General features: G+C 41.1%; 1 protein-coding gene across 1 annotated transcript; it reads right to left on the reverse strand.

The window, feature by feature from the left end:
- Window positions 1-12,874: 12,874 nt before the first annotated feature.
- On the reverse strand, window positions 12,875-18,099 carry LOC307032952 (uncharacterized protein; the record flags this gene model as incomplete). Its single annotated transcript, XM_079671225.1, has 4 exons — window positions 18,047-18,099; window positions 14,478-14,553; window positions 14,088-14,390; window positions 12,875-13,936 (listed from the first exon to the last, which is right to left on the reverse strand). The coding sequence occupies exons 3-4, from the start codon at window positions 14,376-14,378 to the stop codon at window positions 12,875-12,877; spliced, it is 1,353 nt and encodes a 450-aa protein (XP_079527351.1). The 5' UTR covers window positions 14,379-14,390; window positions 14,478-14,553; window positions 18,047-18,099.
- Window positions 18,100-19,430: the final 1,331 nt, after the last annotated feature.

The raw sequence follows: 19,430 nt of genomic DNA on the forward strand, positions 1-19,430 counted from the left end.
AATATGATGATGATGGGTATGAAGTTGATCTAACATCCCCTTTGTTGAACATACATTTTCATCATTTAGAAAAAAGGTAAATTCAAAGAACAATAAATCACTCTTTCCATTGGAAATCTAATGTTGTGGTGCATTCAGAGCGAACAGAAAGCTAATGTTTCCCTCTCAAGTCGATGCACATACACGAATAGAGGCATTTTCTTGGTGAGAGTTGACATTCGCTCTCCCAACATATCAGTATTCCACAACATGTACAAAAAAGCAATAAAGCTTTTTCAGACATAGTTGAAACATTGTTGGTATCTATCATGGATTTATTAACATTAACAATAGCCTGTCGAATCAGTCAAATTAATGGAGAGGTAAATTAACTCTAAATTCAGTTTTTTAGCGCATTTTCAAACTTTTAGGAGCATGAGGGCTAATTGAGTCTTTTACTTGGTAGTTGATTTCGCTTGAATAAAAAGATTTACAGACGTCTCTTTTCCAAGGTCATTTTTGTTGCCCAATGATGTCACAAACAGGCGCCCTTCAACGCCTGGCCCACTTCCACGGCCCACTTCCACGGTGCTTGGTATCTGCATAAAGCCCCAACGTGCCCACATTAGCAAGTTGAATTATCACTAAGCGTCTGGTGTGAACATCATAATACCCACAATGCTAACGCTGAGCCTCTGAATTAGCAACGAGTGAAAAATGTAAACAGATTACTGCACAGAAACTTACTCATAAAACCATTATTATTTATCTTTTCTGCACACCCAACATATCGACTGGCATAGTGAGAAGACAAAAAATCGATGGGTACATACATTATCACTCTATGCTAAGAACTCGCGGAGATATTAACAAGAACAGACTTCAAAACATGTGGCGCTAGGTAGCTAAAAACGCTAACATGGCTCACCTTGGTCGTTGTCTGGTCAAAAGTGGTCTTCAATGGCATTAAAACGATAAAAACGCTGCTGAAGTTAATCCATAGGTTAATCCAATGTGTCTGTGTCCCCTTGAAATGATTTCTGATAATCCATAAGCAATAAACCTGCTTCTCCGTTTCCTGATGTCAGAGCGAGAGATAGCTTCACTCTCATGCAAAACGACATGCGCAAAGCCCCCACCTTTTTGTGTTAACGTTGGTGTCTATCTGAAAACTCCCCTTCGATTCTATTGGCTCTAACGGTCAGAAAGAGATCTATGTCAATCACCAATGGGTTCCAGAGAAACGGTAAAAATGCTAATTTCCACCCAAATCACCTCAGAGGTGGAGTTTTTTTGCTAAACCTCTCTAAAAAGGTCAAATGTCACTTGTTTTGCATCAATCTTGATACAGGGTACTTATTATATGTTGTCCTTTGGATTCCTAAAGCTTTTAGTCTACCTTACCATCATCCAAGGGTAGTTTTCACTATAAGTAAAAAAGAATATTTGGACGGACACTATAATTTACAATTTTTTACTATGTTCAATCTGAATTTACTTTACAATAAAAAACATCTATATTGATTCTGACTTTTCTACATCCAACTCAGGTTTATCATTACTTTGAGAAAAAGATTATTAATTTGGCGGGAAAAACACACAAGGGGAGGAAGAAACAGGGCCTGAAATGAAAGAGGTAAGTACAAAAGAAAACAGGAAATGACAGACAAAATACATAAACATAATTAACACATTTGACGAGACACAGCACACCCTCATTAGTGGCACGGTGCACTCAATGAAGTTAAAGAGGCAGAAAGCCTGCAATAGTAAATAAACTGATCACATAACAGAGATGACTTGCTTCAAGACATTTAGCACTTTTTCTGCATCAGGAAATAAAATGCTAAATTAGCTTCTTTGATATGTTCATGTTTATAATGTCACGTAAGCCTTGGTCTGTAATGATCTGTGTACATTCCTTCCAAAAAGATATTAATAATGACATTGCAAACGTTCATATTTAAAGGATAAACATTTAAAGGTGTATTTCTAGTTAAATAAAACATTCTTTTCTTTCGTTTCTTTCTATTAACTCCTCCCTTTCTCTCTTGTTATCACACACACACACACACTGAAGGATTATTTGAATTATTTGAAGTATTAAAGTAACGTGGTATGACAGGAAAGTTCAATCTGGTATATTCCTTTTAATGTCACCTTATATATATTCATGTGTGTTAAATTTGAAGGGACAAAGTATCTTTTCCCTCCCCCAATATATTGAGGTGAAGTCCTTGTGTTTAGAGAGAGATGGGAGCAGGGGACACCCTTATTTGGAGATAGTGCCAAAACTCTGGAATGTTTCCCTCGTAAAAGAAGGGTGTGCTTACACATTCTTGGAGCAGATGTGTGTGTGTTTTCATTGCAGTAAATATATGTGCTACAGGATTACTGGTCAACTATACCTCTGTTCTTATTCTTTCATGTGTGGGTACTAAATGGCTACAAACATTGTGGAGAAATTAGCTTAAACATCTTTTATTACTCTATATGAAATGGAAGCAGTTTTTTATGACAGGGACGAGAGAGTTGGGGGAGGGGACACATTCCGAAGAGTTTCAGCATGTCAATTATCAGGGAAATCGACTTGTTTTCAATAGACGTGTGTGGTTAGTTACTTTGTATTAATAATAACAGTATGTGTAAAGGAAGCTGGAAATATGCAATGTGAAACCTTTTATTTGAAGTAAAGATGTGAACAATAGCTCAAACAAATGGAAAGGCTGTAAGACAAATGAGTGTGTTCTCTATATTAGGCCTGTGTGAAGTTTGACTATTTGAAAAGCATCTCTAATACTGCTTAAGAGCATAGGTAATGTGTTCCTCGTTGTTATTGATATGAAAGTAATTAACATGTATTACGTATATTTAGCCAACTATAACAACTATATCTTAAAACATACTTTTAACTTGTGTGTGGCAGCCTGAGGCGGGAAGATGGATTCAGGGACAAAGGGCCATAAAGGAGATGTGTGTGTGCTGGCTACAAGATGTGAAATAAGATAAGGAAACTTGTTGTTGAGAGCCGGTTCGTACCAGACACCAAAAGGTGTCTGGTCTTCGTCAAACTGAAAGAGACTTTTTGTTTCCGGGTTTCTTCTGCTGTGTCGCACTGATTGGGTGCGACAGGCCATGTGTTGGTCTCTCCCAATAAGATGACCTCTGGGGGAAAGCAGGCACACACCTCCTCCTGTGTTTTAGTATGAAAGCCTGTGTTTTCCTTTGGTTCGCGCTCTTGTTTTTCACCGGCCGTTCCTGAGACCTGTCTCACACGGTGGTAGAACCTGAGCCCGGAGTACTCTGCAGAGTGCTTCGTGATTTCTTTGTATTTGTATCGTTACGGTTTATCATTAAAGCAAGATTATTGTTTAACTTGTATTCTGGTGTTTCTTAATCCCTTCCTTTTCACGAATTTACCCAGCTTATCAAACGACACGCGGAGACGAGGTTGGTTTTCAACATCCTCCAAATCTCCAACAACACACACACACACACACACACACACACACACACACACACACACACACACACACACACACACACACACACACACACACACACACACACACACACACACACACACACACACACACACACACAGAGGCGCGGGAAGGTATTTTGAGTGGGGGTGCTGAGGTGCTGGACTCCAGTGAACAGTATTACGGGTACTATAGAGCACGCACAAAAAACTCCCCACACGCAAACACACAGTAAACCCGCGACTGTTACAATGAAGGCTCGATAATCAGCTCACGGCATATAGGCAGGGGTAAAGTGCTATTTTTTACGAGTGGGGAGCGGACTTCACCTCCTCTAGGGGGGTCCGGGGGGATGCTCCCCCGGGAAGATTTTTTTTTAATATTGAAGTTAAAAGCATCAATCTGGTGCACTTTGAGAGCAACATTAAGAGATCTATGGATACATCTCTCAACACCCAGATGAAACACAACTGTAAGCAGATGTTCTTTTTCTTTATGGATATTTTACAAATCACTCCCCTTTCAAACTGTATTCTTGTTTTACTGCCATATAGTATTTCATAACTGTTTTTCCTTTATTCTCTTATTTTTTTTATAACTATAATGATCATATGAAGGTGTGTCGCGGAAATAATCTTTTGAATAATTTTTGACCAAACCGTTTGAGACCCACTGAGATAACTTAGACTAAAGTTAACTATCTAAACACTCAGAGAGTCCTTTAGCTCACCTGAGCCTCTCAGTCTGAGAGGAGAGCTCTCCTCCAGCTTGTTGTGGAACAAACAGCTCCGTATGTCCGTTAGTGCAGCTAGCTAACCAGATGCTAACAACACGGTCCCTGCTGCTGGCACCGGTCCCTCTCTCTCTCCCCCTCTCTCACACACAGTAAATGCGCTATTTCCGCACACACACAGAGCCGCGAGCTTGAATGACACAAGCACACTTTTATTTCCATGCAACTCTCTGATTGGTCTGGTGTCTTGCATTCACTGAACACGGGAAATTACAGTCCTGCCGTCCTTTCTAGTGTCTTGATGAGGTTCACGTAAAGCACGGTTAATGTATTATATTATTGAGGCAGAATTGTCCGGGGCTACAGAAAAAACATTCGGGGCAGGCCAAAATATTATTTTACCAACAATGTGGAATTTATTGGCTACATATTACACAGATTATGCACAGCGGAAGCAGCAATAACCGTCAAATAATAATTCAGACAGGGGAGCTCCGCACCCCCTGCCTGCCGCTAGGGGGTGCTGCAGCGCCCTCAGCACCCCCCTTCCCGCGCCCATGCACACACACACACACACACACACACACACACACACACACACACACACACACACACACACACAGACACACACACACACACACACACACACACATACACACACACACACACACACACACACACACACACACACACACACACACACACACACACACACACACACACACACACACACACACACAAACACACTGTATTTTATAAGTTGATGGTCATGAATGTGCAGGGTTCAGGTCCCTTGTACAAACTGACTGGAAGACAAATGATGCAATGTACTGAAACATACAAAAAACACCTGTGTCCTTTCTGTGTGTGTGTGTGTGTGTGTGTGTGTGTGTGTGTGTGTGTGTGTGTGTGTGTGTGTGTGTGTGTGTGTGTGTGTGTGTGTGTGTGTGTGTGTGTGTGTGTGTGTGTGTGTGGTTATACAGTACGGTACAGACTTACAAGAGATGTGTGTAAGAGAAAAAATGAATGGACTTGTCTGTGAGCATGTATAAAGGAGTGTGAGGCAGGTGTCAGAAGGCCACGGTGCGTTCCGTGTGTATGGCAGTGTGTACATGCCATAAACTGCACTTCAGTGAAGAGCCATCTACTAGCTTCCATTTAGCATGCGGCAATTACGTCCTCCTGAGCCGCAGCGAGCCCGAGTGCTGCTAAGTGTTTCCAGCAGCAGCAGCAGCCTTTGTACAACAAAGACAGTGGTACTATGTAGGGGCTGAAAGGGTGAGCATAATTCAAGTGGCACGGAGATGTAGTAAATATGCATATATTCCATTTCCAATCTGAAATGCAACAAGCACAAACATGGACCCCTGGATTTACTTCCATAGAAGGTGGCATGTTGGAAAGTGACCCTACGTTCCAAACCATGACTCTGTAGGCAACCCTCTAGTGCCGGTTTCTTGGTGTCCTGAGCAACTAGAGTGAGAATGTATTTTTATTGCTAGAGTTTGCACATTTCTGACCAATATCCTCAATAATCTGAATTGTTTGTGTAATTGCAAAACTCAAACACCAAAACAATGAAATCATGACACCCTATTGATGCTTGTTTGATCTGTTAGTGACATATTACAAATGTATTCATTTAGCAATGCTAACACCATGGCTCTTGTGCTAGCAATATCAGTGAGTTAGTGGATCTGCTACCTCAAAACGAATTGGATGAATTGCCTCTAGATTTTGGAAAGACATTCATGGAGCATCCTGATGACAATAATGATCCTCCTGGACAACTTTGTCAGATCAAAATTCCAAATGTGTACCTAATTCCACATGATCCTGTTTTAGCACTTAAACACACTTATAGCTGAAAGTACTGCCTTTTTGTGCTGTTTTTCCATCAACATATTGAAAATGTGAAGGACAATTGGCTTGTTCTTTATGTTTTTATTACCCTTGTTATTGAACATATCAAAGCATCACCTTAGCCTCACCACTTTTGAAAGTACTTATTAAGTAAAAACCTCATGAGCAAACCAAGACAAGAGGAAGGCTTTCTTCTTATTTCAATATGAGAACATTTAAAGAGCATAATCATTTGGTCATGTTCAGGTTCATAGTTCTTTGTTGAGCCTGTATTGTGGCTTTAATGTTCAAAAAGCTCTTTGTTTTCTCACACTGCCTGTGTTGCAGCACCTCTTTTCCCTCTCTGTCTGAAACCAGGGTCCAGGGTCTGCTCTGATTGGTTAGCTATCTGGCTTTGTTGTGATTGATCAACAACTTTGTGTCTGAAATATCCTGCTCCTTAGTCTATCAAGGACAAGGTATTGGAGTGCCAGCCTATACAAGCACCCAAAACCCATATAACCTCTACGGGAAAGAGAAACCCCAGAAAGCACTGAAGGGCCTCTTTAAGACGCACACTGTTCGTGTCACTATAAAAACAAGAAACGTGCTGTGAAAGCTTCTGGTTTGCATTTTTTTCATGGATTTCATTGGCTCGTTAGACATGATGGACAAAGATTGCAACATGGAACTGCAAGCTTGAAAAAAGTCCAAATTACACAGACTCTTCCGATCTCATTCCTCTGTTCTCTCGTGTTCCATGTTAAACTGTGTAATCAAAATCTTCTCTCTGACACCTGGCTTCTGTGCGAACTCCGCTTTACGATCACTTCCCAATTTTCCACAGAACATCTGCAGCTATTCAACATTTCCATTTTGGTTGATAATGTTCAGAAATCAATTAAGGAATGATGGGGGAACTAATAATAGCCGCAGACGTTGTGGGAATTGAGAAATCAAGCTGTATTCCCCTTTAACCAAAGCTCTCAACAATGGTCTTCCCATGTGACTTGGTTTCTATGTCAAACTATGAAACCTAATGAATCCTTTGCAGTAAAAATCCCCATACTACTTTCCGTTATCTTTAATTTGACGCGTGACTTTCTTAGCGACCGCTGTTGTACAATCACACTGTAATTTCCCCCGAAAGCAACATTTGCCGAGTCTCATGGCACATAGGCACCAATGATTAACTGTGAGCAATTACTATTCGAGTAAAGGGCCTTCCTTGTCTTCTCCATGTATTAAAAGGCAGATTAGCTATCAATACAGAAATACAGCATCGGCTTTGTGTGAACTGTCACTTTTACCGTATTCCTCTATTCTTTCAGCAAGGGCACACGAGTCATTTTCTCATTCACGTAAGCAGAATTACTCAGTAAGTGCACACACACATACGTACATTGTTATTTTTCCTGACAGTTAAAGAGAAAGGAAAGGGTTGATTGTCTAGCAGAACATCAAACAAGAACATTCTCAAGTGGCAGCTCCGCCTGATAAATGCTACGGCTTCTCACTTTAACGCTGACATTTGTCTTCATCATGTTCCTTGTTTTCTTATATCTTTTTAAAAAGGCACAGAGGATGATTTCAAGTACAATTTCCTCACTCATCACAGTCATAATGACTGCCGTCGTTGTCGTTTAAAATTTCAGACAATTAGTGGGAAGCTGTTATCCACAAAAAGAAATGAGAAAAAGGGAGAAATATTTAAATATGGTGCCGTATAAAAATAGTTCTAGAGCCAAACAAAGTCATTGAGATTAAAAGAGACACAAGAAAACCTAACATTCTTGTATAGATCATCAGAAGGTATGATCACTGTTAGCTTTTGGGTTGAATCATTCATTAATCTTTACATTAAGGCCAATACAACATTTTTTAGAAAAAATAAAAGTATAGTTACAAAAAAAGGAGATAGGTAATGAAAAAACTAATGTTTGTTCGTGAAATATTTCTATTTTATCCGCACCTCAAAGTCTAAGGCCATGGTTTTCCGCAGAAAACCGCTGGACTGTGCGTTCCAAGTAAGGAACGACTTCTTACCCCAAGTAGAGGAGCTCCAGTGTCTAAGGGTATTGTTCTTGAGAGAGGAGCTATTGCTGTCGCTTTACATCGCCATTGTGTAGAAAGGAAGCTGCAAGAAGGCAATACTCTCCATCTACTGTCCATCTTCATTCCTACCCTCACCTATGGTCCTGAAGGGGGGGTCATGACCGAAAGAACAAGATCGTGGATAAAATCGACCAACATTGGTTTTCTCCGGAGGGTGGAAGATGGCTAAATAAATTGGCTAAATACATTTCTCATTATGATGTACTATTGTTAGATGTGCCAAGAGCAAGGACTGTCTTAGGTAAGACAGCTTTTATGTGCTCAACTCCACTTGCTTGGAAAAATCTTCAGCAAGAATTGAAACTGAGCAATCTCATTCCTCTGCATGTTTTTAAAGCTAGGCTAAATGAAATGCTTGTTGATACTATGGGCACTTGTAAATGTCTATAACTATGTAAATGTATCCTGTAAATATAATTTATGATGTCCTTTATTGTTTTATGTTTCATGTGGAACCTATATGCTGCAGGCCTCCCTTGAAAAAGAGATCTATGATCTCAATGGGACCAATCTCGTTAAATAAAGGTTTGAAATGAAATGAAAATAATTTTTCTTCTACTCATCCAACAGTATTACAGTTTGGAGGATTTCCGCCTCCATTTAATCCACTTTCCTGTTGTACTGTTTTACCACCCCATGCATGGCTGGCCCGGAACCGGTCCGCGGACCGGGGGTTGGGAACCCCTGCTCTATATGGCAGATTGAGGAGACCTTCCATCTGTTTTATGTTCTCTGCAATGTTTTTTTTCCCTAGGTCAAATGTTCAATGTTTCCCTGGGTCAATTTGTGGACTCTGGACTTTACACATTGATAACCCAACAATGGTTCAATGTATTCCTGCCATTCTAAATGTATTTTCATAGTTTTTTTGCAATGTCAAGTATGACAATAGCCTTTATCATTACCCTACATCGAGGACCTTAGAAACCAAGTGAATAGAGTGGTGCAGTTGCAGGCCGATACAGGGGTTAGTGTGGGGGAAACTCCTGAAGCAATTGGAGTCAGGACTCAGAGAGACACGAGGAGAGCAAACACTGACGCTTTATTTGGAGCTTCGGCCGGAGGATTCACAAGACATGTCACGGGCCACGAGTGGACCACACGGTTGAGATGCCACAATCTATTCTGAAAAACTCTACCCCAGACCTGTGTGTTTAGCTAGTTCAGAGAGAATAATCAACATGCTGCAAAACAAGATAGAATGATAACACCTCTATCAGCTGATCCAACAGGCAGGAACAGGGAGACAGAGCACTGAGAGCACAGCAGCCAGGTTACAGGTGTGTGTGCTCAGTCAGGACAGCATGAACTGATAAACTGGGTCAAAGCTATGGGCCTTGGGAAATATTTCCCCAACAGTTAGCATTGCCAAGGCTCCCTTTACAAAAACAATGGGATTTTTCCATTGGTTTATTGCCGAAAATAAACTGTGGCAAACGCACAGTTATGATACTTAACATTTTGTACAGCAGGATCATTTTTACATGTAAACACAACTTGTATGATTTCTGAAGCACACATGCAAGAAGTGAAGAGAACAGCACATGTTAGGCTATAAACAAACTACATTACAGTCATATGGCTATGCATCATCTGACGTATTTAACGTCATAGAACAACATGTGAAATGCTCTTCAGCTTGTGTTAACCACAGACCTTATTTCAGACATCTAACTAAAAACACATCCAAACGATGACTCCGGCACAAGGGAACCTGAATTGGAAAAAGCTAAATCATTCCGGGTTTTATGGCTCATTCCTGAACCACAAACACTGATCCATGCAAACCTGATCCATCAAGCAGTGTTCAAAGTCAAACATTAAACTCCAATTCTACCTCCCGTAATGGATGTTCAGAGCTATGGTTTTTAATTATTCCTGGGTCGACACACGTTGATGAGTTTAGACGCTTGGCCTTGGACCTGATTAATTAAGAAAACTGTAATTCATGTCAAAACCCCAACTCCAAAACCACTGATGTAATTCTCAGATTATCTTTTCAAATGACCAGCAATAAACATTTGTTTAACAAAAAACAACTGTTACTGGCAACAACAATGGGCAACTGGCCAACACCAAGGACTTCATTTGCATTTTAATCACCATTCAAACAAAGATCATTTACATACAACTATGAAAATATGAACAAAGACTTTGTTAATTTGTTCTGTAAAGGATTTGCATCTGTTTTATGATTTACATATTATATTGCGGTAAAATTCATTATATTATAGACAGTGTTTGATTTGCATTAAATGTGCGCAGTAACAGTGTGTCATGTTTTGGAAGCATACTCATATTACCTTTCATATGGAATGACATTATGAGGATGAAGTGCACACTGCCAGCTCTCCTGTGTATTTCCATGCTATTTAAATGAGTTGTTACTATTTGTTTAAAGAGCCTTTAGGTCTTGATCATGTTTTATTCATGATCTAATTATTCATGATGTAAATGAACCAATGGGACTTTATGTTTATAACAATGACAGTTACCACAGATATAAATTTCAAGCATTCATTTTATGTTCATTTTCCCATGCTCCTTTTCTGATTAAATAGTCAATTATTTGTTATCTTAATTTAAGCTGTAGCTTAAGCTCATGTTTACAATATCATATATGTTGTTACTGCTTAACCTTGTTTTAAACAATGTTTCAAGTTCCACATTATTAAAGAGTCCACTCCTGCTGATGTTCAGGTGTCTATCAGTATGTCGTTTCTCTACTTTAAAGAGTCCTCTCCTGCTGATGTTCAGGTGTATATCAGTATGTAGTGCCTCTACTTTAAAGAGTCCTCTCCTGCTGATGTTCAGGTGTATATGAGTATGTAGTGTCTCTTCTGGGACATGTCTCCATGCTGTCATGCTCAGAAAGGTCTTTATTCTTCTCGTACTGCCTGTGCTCCAGCAGTGGGGGGCTACTTGGCTCCCCCCCCCCCTTAAAACATATATCTCATTGTGATGGGGTTTGATTGTCAAAGACTAATATGTTTCAATGGTTTTATTCATGGTAATTAATACAATATTGATTGCCAAAACGAAGTCTCTCCTGATTGAAATGGCATTGAGCCTCCCCAGGCCCTGTGGCCTTTGGAGGCTCAGTGCATGCACATCAAAGCGTTGATGTGGTCTGTCTTCCATTTCATTAATGGTAAAATGTTAAGTACATTTGGAGAAAATCAACTGTAAATTGTTAAAGAATGCTGGTTTCGGTTGACTGCAGTCCTGTGATTATAATCAGCTGTCCGTTGAGGTAAGGAGTCAGTAGTGCCAATTGTCCCTTCAGAGATTCAATATTCAAGCTTCCATTGTTGAGAAACAATCAGCTACGTGTAGAGGGAAGAGTGCACCATGGTTTTGGTCTTTTCGGCAAAGCAGAGGATGGAACAGTGTTGATACATGGGGTCATTCTCTCAGAATCAATGTCACCCTCAGTTATGGCTGGAGAAAAAGAAACAACGCAGAAGAAGAAGAAGAAGAAGAAGAAGAAGAAGAAGAAGAAGAAGAAGAAGAAGAAGAAGAAGAAGGAGGAGGAGAATACAGCAACCCAGGGATTGGGAGTCCCTGGGTGACTGGGTCTAATTGAAATAAATTCTGACTAAAGCAATGACTTTAATGACATTTTGAATCCAGGACTGGAGTAATGACATGGGAAGGCCCCAGAGGGAGCACTTTAAAAAGCCAGAGCGAGGGGAGGAGGGGAGAACATGGAGACAAAAGGAAAGAGGAGAGGGTTGAGAGGTTACATTTGGAGCGAGGATATTCAGTAACAGAGCCGGGAGAGATGTACGGAGAAAGACGGACGGACAGAGACAGAACAGTTCGAAAGCTGGGGAACACTCGGCCATCAAAGAAGGGGAAGAAGGGGGGAGAAGGGGGAAGAAGAAAAAAGGAAGAAAAAGAGAAAAAAAGAGGAAAAAATTTGAGAAAATAAAGAAAAGTGAAATCTTTACTTGATTGATGTGTTTTTAGCTATATGGCACACATGGGAAACTTTGAATGTTTTTTACATTTTTTCGGAAACGCTGCAAGCGGGATTCGAACCCGTGAACTAGGGAACTACATAAGTCATGTTCCATACATTTGGCATTCTGTCACAGTTTTATGTTTATTTTAAATATAGTCCCTTGTTAAACAGCACTTTGTTTTGTATTTCATTTGTGAAAAGTGCTATATAAATAGTATGACTCAATGACACGTTTAATTAAGTATAAATGTGATGTACTTGTACTCCATAATATGAATTGTTTTGAAAGTGTACATCACTACATCTTAGAGCTAACTATTGTACATTTTACTGCACGCATGAATGCTGGATTTTTAGTTGTAATGTAGTATTTTAAGTCTAGTATTAGTACTTTTACTTAGGTAGAGGATCTGAGTACTGCTTTAAAGAGTGAATGTTAAAACTATATAATGTTGTCACCGCATTATATTATTTTATACAAACATTAAAACACGTGTACAACTGCAGAACACCAGTTTTGTTTGTTGAGAGAAAAAATAAATAAGGAAATACTTTTTGAAAGATTTTATTTAAACACCACAAAAGTACAATAAATACAACAAAGACTTTAAATAAAATAATAAAACACTGACATTACTATTCACAGCAAACCAATAAATGTAGGTATACAAAAATAACCAAATTACAAAACAACTGTTATTTACAAGCATTAAATATTGTACATTTTGATGAACTATTTACAATATGTTTACATTATTATTTGCCAAATATTTTCCTCATTTCCTCCAACCAAAGTTCTTTCGATAGTGTTTCTGTCTGCGGACAAAACTCTCTGTCGCGATACTGGCTGTGTCCAGTTTCAGCAGTGCAGAACTGGCCACACTTTTTGCAGGTGTTTGCCCCTACAGTCCGCCTGTATATCCGCTTTGGTGTGGCCCCAGCTGGTGTGGGGCCCTGAATTGCAGCCGGAAAGGCAACTGGTACAAAACAGAAAGTTTGTCCAGTTGGGGTGACGAAGCTGACCTGAGGTTGGAGAGCAGGTGCTGGTGCTGGAGGTGTGATGGAGAGAGACCTCTTTGCTCTTCCCTTTGGCAGGATGGGAAGTGGAAGAGAAGAGGCCTTCTGTCTCTGTTGAGTCTGACCAGCTGTACTCTCCAGGAGCCGGTACTGGTGCTCGTGCTGTGCTGGCGTGGGTACAGCAGGGAGGACACGGGCCGCTTGATGAGGCTCATCAGACTCAGGGAGGGCTGGAAGCAGAGCAGTGCCCTGCAGCACCACAGACAGCTCCTGCTTCTTCTGCCTGCTGTTGTGCCAGCTGATGAGGGTGGTTTGATTTACTGCCACCAGCTGAATCTGGGTGCCCTGCATCACCAGGTAGTTGCCAACAACCAGCTGCCAAATCTTACTGTAGTCCCTAAGAATAAGGGACCACCTGGAAATGGCCCCCTTGCCTTTCCTGACTGGGGATCGGTGGAGATCACAGAGTCTGATAAAAATGCTCTCCACCAACCGACAGCAGTCAGGCCACTGAGCAGGAGCACTACTTTCCCCCAGCATGCAGCGGGTGGTCATCTCCACACCAGGAGTCTTTGAGGGCTTCTTTGGTGTCCTGAAGCGGCCACTCAAAAGCCTGTCCTGGTGGCGTGCTGCATACACCGCCCGCTGCTTGTCCACCTCCTCCAAGCTGTCCCACAGTGCAATGATTTCCCCTGCCTGCCGGTTACTCAGGCAGAGAGAGGTCTTGTCCCGCAGATCCACCAGGTACTCAGCCAGTCTGTCCACGTGCTGGAACCCCCGAAGATTCTGGACATCGACAGCCTATGCAGATGATGAAACAGTTTAGAAATGGAAACATTAAGCAAACACTGACCTCTATAATATTGTCGATATAATAAAGTATGTGTTCATAAGTAGTTGATAATGAAATCTAGATAATCTGTATACATGAATATTCTAAAGTGACACTTACCATTTCTTCTTCTTCAGCTTGCATGTCAACACTGGCCTCAGAGGAAGAACTGGAGGGCAGGATGTCAGCAGCAGAGGCCTGTACAGATGGGCTTGGGGTCGGTGTTGTTCTGCTCAGGGCTCCGGTGGTTGTGCTGGGAGCCTGGATGGAAGGGCCAGATGTTGGGGTGGTTCTGCTGGGGGCCAGGGTGGAAGTGCCAGAGGGAGTCTGAGAGGCTGGAGCCTGCAGGACCCCGAGGTCCAGCACTGTGGGGTCGTCTCTGATGTCAGAGAAGCCTTCATCTTCCTCCATGACGTCCTCATGCTGAAACGATAGAGGAAAAGTGGATTATTTACTAAATGGAATAAAATGATATAAATATATTTTAAAATATTGTTTAAACAGCAGTACCACGGTCCTGGTTCCTTCCACCTGTGCAGTCCTTCCAGCAGGTAAATCTGAAAATGCAGGCTGTTGGCACTGGTCCCTAGAAGAACATTATGAAACATTAGGTTATGAAATATTTGGGCTATGAACCAACATGTTTGACAGACACAAACCTGGTATGAAGCGGTTGAGGTGTAGGTGAAAAGACTCTAATGATTTATTTGATACAAATAGCATTTTCTTATGAATGACATGTATTTGATTGTATATAATATGGTTTTGTAGTTCCTATAAAGCATATAAAAAAAGTTTGGTCCATTGTAGTGAAAGGTAAGCACACCCCCACAAACCCCTCTATTAAAAAAACAAACACAATATAAATGTTAAATATACTTGACCTTTACATTGGAGGTTTTATCTAAAAAGTCAATTAGCGTCAGCTACCTTCTTGGGCAAGTAGCAGCCTGTGTAAATAAAGTCCTCTAGGCTACTTAATAATGTGTCATCATAACCTAGTAAATAACGTTATTTCAGCTTTTCCGCTTCCAATAAAACACATGACAACCCTTAATATATTCGGGTATCCATCTGAATTTATAGTATCACCTAAAAATATTACGAAATGCGGTTTTTATCACCACCTAATTAAATTACATTAACAGTAAAAGTTAGCAGTATCCGGCGGCCGGCTGACAAAGCATAAACAGAGCGTCAGATAACGGGGTTTTGTGACCTTAATAGTTGAATTAATCGATATGACAACACAACACAACAGTTTGAATGAATTATAAACGTATAGTCATAGCATATACAACACCGTAATAAGACTCACCATGTTCATAAAAACGTAAAAACTGTTGTTAGCGTCCGCTGTTTACACAGTGGAAGCAGTGGTGTAGTCTACTTTTTTGTAGTGGGTATACTGTAATAATTGTATTCATCCTGTCTTGAAGCAACACCTCATGAACACCATCACACTTACTAATGCATAGACTAGTCTTGAGACTGGTTATGTGTTATCAACATGTCAATGTATTATAAGCATTTTTATGTGACTTTTAACTGCCAGAGACATTAACAATAAAAAAATAAAAGAATGAACAATGATGGAAAAAGCCCACTTATCTTCTAGGGTTGAACAATGAATTGACATTTTTATCAAAATCTCAATATGGCCTACTGCAAACACTGTCTCTGACACAGCTCTCACCAAATTTCCAACTAAATCCTGTCCACCCTTCTCCGTGAGCTCTTGGGCTATTTTGTGTGCTCTGGACGTCTCATGTCGTCTAATCTTGTTTCTCAAAGAGGCCAGAGATGTTGATCTGCTTGAATCTGAGGACTGGATCTTAAAGTGCACCCACTCCTCAGACATAGACACTCATTGTTCTGTGAGGACACCTGTTGATTTTGTAGCGCTGCAAAGAGCACAACCTGGAAATAAACAAAACCATGACGAATTAGCATAATACAAGTTTTTACCAATAATATCTGCAGAAAAGAGCCAAGATTTACTCAAAAGTATTTAATAAACTGCTTACAATATTTACATCATGGCTAACAAATGCATGAAAAGCAGATAAAAGGAGAAAAATGTTCCACTTTTTCAATAGCTAATTATTTGACAACTACTGATAACTAACATATAGTATAATAAAACGGACAAGTCAAATCAAGCAATCTGATTGGTTCTTAGCCGTGATATACTGAGCGTATACCATGGGTAGAATTGTAAGTTACTTTTCACAACAAGTCAGTATCCCTCCGCGTCTGAGAAAAACAGTATACCGTTGGTCTGAAAAGCAAATACTGGAGCAAGAAAGCAGCGGAGAAGTAACGGGGCAGAAGCTGGGCAGAAGCCCTCCTTTTTGACGCAGCGGTCCAGACATAGACATCAAACGGCAAAACATATTCAGTGTGCAGTTCCTTTGGCATTAGGGCAGGGATATCTAGATAATTTTGAAGGTTTAACATAATGAATTGTGCTACTTTTAAAGCAAGCAACGATGTTTTCAAATCTGTAATCAAAGAGGTCCGCAAAAACGCTATCGACCAATCAGATTGCTTGATTTGACTTGTCAGTTTTATAAATATATTTACATTTCTTCCGTTACGAAACAAACATACAAAGCATAAAATGGAAACATTTAAGATTAACTTCGACCTCCGGGGGGGGTCTTTCTATAGTATGTAGGAGTGGATTGAGCAGTTCCTATCTCCAGAAAAAAAAGCACCTAAACTACGACATGCAGAGCTACGTGAAGAGCAGGTAGACCAACTGGAAAAGTAGCACCATTCAAAAGCTTTCTGATACGACCGTTAGTGGCCACAGGTGCGAAAGCTCTCTCCAGAGCTACTGGAAGCTCAATCTCGGGGACCGGAGAAAGTGGAGCAATATTCTCGCCACGCCAAGCAACAGCCTCGAACAACCTCAACCTATACAAGTGACCACGTAAGCCATGCTACTGATGCTGGACAGGTTTTCAGTGGCTGCACAATAAACAGCAACATACACATTAATGTAAATAAACAGCCAAATAATGGATCAACGCTCTCTGTCGAATATGTTCGCTTGCTGTTAGTGTTGTTGCATAGCAACCACCTTGCATGTTTTCTGCAGAAGGCAAAGGAGGGACTATTTTATTTTGAACATCATTATTTACTAATAAAAACTATTTAAATTAGAGTGTGTATTTTTCTTTCATATTGCCACACTTGGTAACCGTTTTATAAAAGCAATAGCTCACTTCAGGCCGTGATATAATGAGCATATACCACGGCCTGTCGTGAGCTATTGCTTAAATATAATGGTGCAAATGTTTTAAATGCACTTTTAACATGACCATGAATTAACTCTCATTTGCATAGTCATTGACTTTATGAATTTCTGTTGTTTAGATCAGCTTTCCTTTGCATGTGTGCTGACATTTACCTAACTTTCTGTCCCTCCACTCTAACCAAGGATGCCTGTTCTTACATTCCAGCTACTGTTACGTTAATGATAACCATGCTAATTCCACTTACCGGGTAAATTTGCGGTAGCGCCGGGCTCGTTCTCTGTCACCTTTAGGACAGCCGCCTGACCTGGCTCTTCTTCTGTAGTGGTAATAGGGGAACACTTCGGAAAACATTAAAATATTTTCGTCTGTTTTCGTTTCATGTTTGCTTCCTGTTTAGCGCTCCGCGAACTTGAATGATGGAAGGATCAAATTCTGATAACGTTAGAGAAACGTGGGGTTTGTCAGAACCGAACAAAGTGTGTTGCTGTTGCTTAGCAACAGGCCAAAGGCGACGGAAGCCCCAGACGTCCAAAAGTATTAACACAGAAGGGGGCGAAAGCGTGAAAGCGAAGTCACAAAATGATGTTGTTACGTATCATCGCTCATTTTTAAGAGGGCATACGGAAATCACTGGCATTTTCTAGTGCGTATACGGCGTATACCAGCATATCACGTAGACTACACCACTGAGTGGAAGCTAACAATGCTAACGGAGAGTTTGTAAGGATAATGGTTGAATGAATCTATATGACAACACGACACAACAGTTTGAATTAATTATACACTTAAGGCCCAGATACACCGGCCAGTCACCTGAGAAGTCGCCGACGCCGACACCGACACCGACTGTTGCATCGCCGGACTCTCCTGTGTATTCGCCGACTTCGCACACTGGAACCCACCGCAAATCCGAGCCGAGCACGTATGAACTGCGCATGCGTGAGTGGCAATAACTCTCCTTACCAGCAGGCGGCGGTAGTGTGTATTCATCATTCAAAAGAGGCAACAACCGGAACAACCAGAAGACAGAGAAGAAGAACAGACTCCATGATATAAACAAACAACAAATAGCGTTTTTCTTTCCATTTTCACTTTCGTCCATTGAAAACATGAACGAACAGGAGCTCTATAAACCGATGAGGTGAAATAGCCGTCCGTGTGTGTTCCATCTTCCCTTTTAAATTATTTGTTTACCTCCCTCACTTCCGTTAACGCTTCTCATGCACTGATTCGCTAGCTGAACAGCCAATCAGTGTTATCCCTTTGTCCGACTTCCGGTGGTGTTCCCGACGCCGATTCAACATGTTGAATCGGCAAGAAAAGGCGTCAGGTCGGCAGAAAAGACCCGACGGTGCGGCGCACACCACTCCGAATAGGGCGTGCCCACGCTCATGTTCGGCCCGACTCCCATTTGCTGCCGATTTCGGGCCGGTGTATCTGGGCCTTTATAGTCATATCATATACAACACTGTTATATAAGACTTACCATGTTTGTAACCACTCGTAAACTCGATGTTATTACGATGTATACCCGGTGTTATTATTACGATGCACGCCCCCTTCCTTCGTTGCTCCAACATTTCTCCGCCGTGATTGGTCAAATGATGGACGAATGTAGGAGCCGCAAACTTGATTGGCCGGTGAATTATGGAGCTGGCGCTGCCATTGGCTAACGAATGTTGGAGCTGGCTCTCTGATTGGCCATATTCTCAACATTAATCAAAATGTACACAGCCGAGCCTGCGGCAGCGTTGCTCCAGTCTCTCAGGAGGCGTGGGTTCAAATCCCACCACTGCCGTTCTTTCTGCAGTCTAGATTCTTGGAAGGAAGTTGTCCCTTACCCAGTATCTGCAAGCAGAGTGCTGCATTAGTGCACATGGAATTGACTTAGCACTTTCGGTTACCCCATCCGGCAGTCAATGGTTTTTCGAATGTGTTTGTGGTTTGATTCCTGTAATGAAGTCTATGGTTAACACAAGTTTTGTTGTACGACTTCAAATGTAGGCTCCCCAGTGATATGCAAGCCTTGCACCTTGAACCCATGAGCAAAGTGGTGCAGTGGAACTGCCTGGCCCCATAACGCAGAGGTCGATGGTTCAAAACCATCCTCTGCTAAAACAGGATATCCAGCAAGGCTGTCTTTATACTCATTGTGCAATAAGGCCGATCTGTAGAAGGCTACCACATTCTTTAAAAC

The sequence above is a fragment of the Notothenia rossii genome, assembly GCF_949606895.1.
Source record: "Notothenia rossii genome assembly, chromosome: 3".
Taxonomy (NCBI): domain Eukaryota; kingdom Metazoa; phylum Chordata; class Actinopteri; order Perciformes; family Nototheniidae; genus Notothenia; species Notothenia rossii.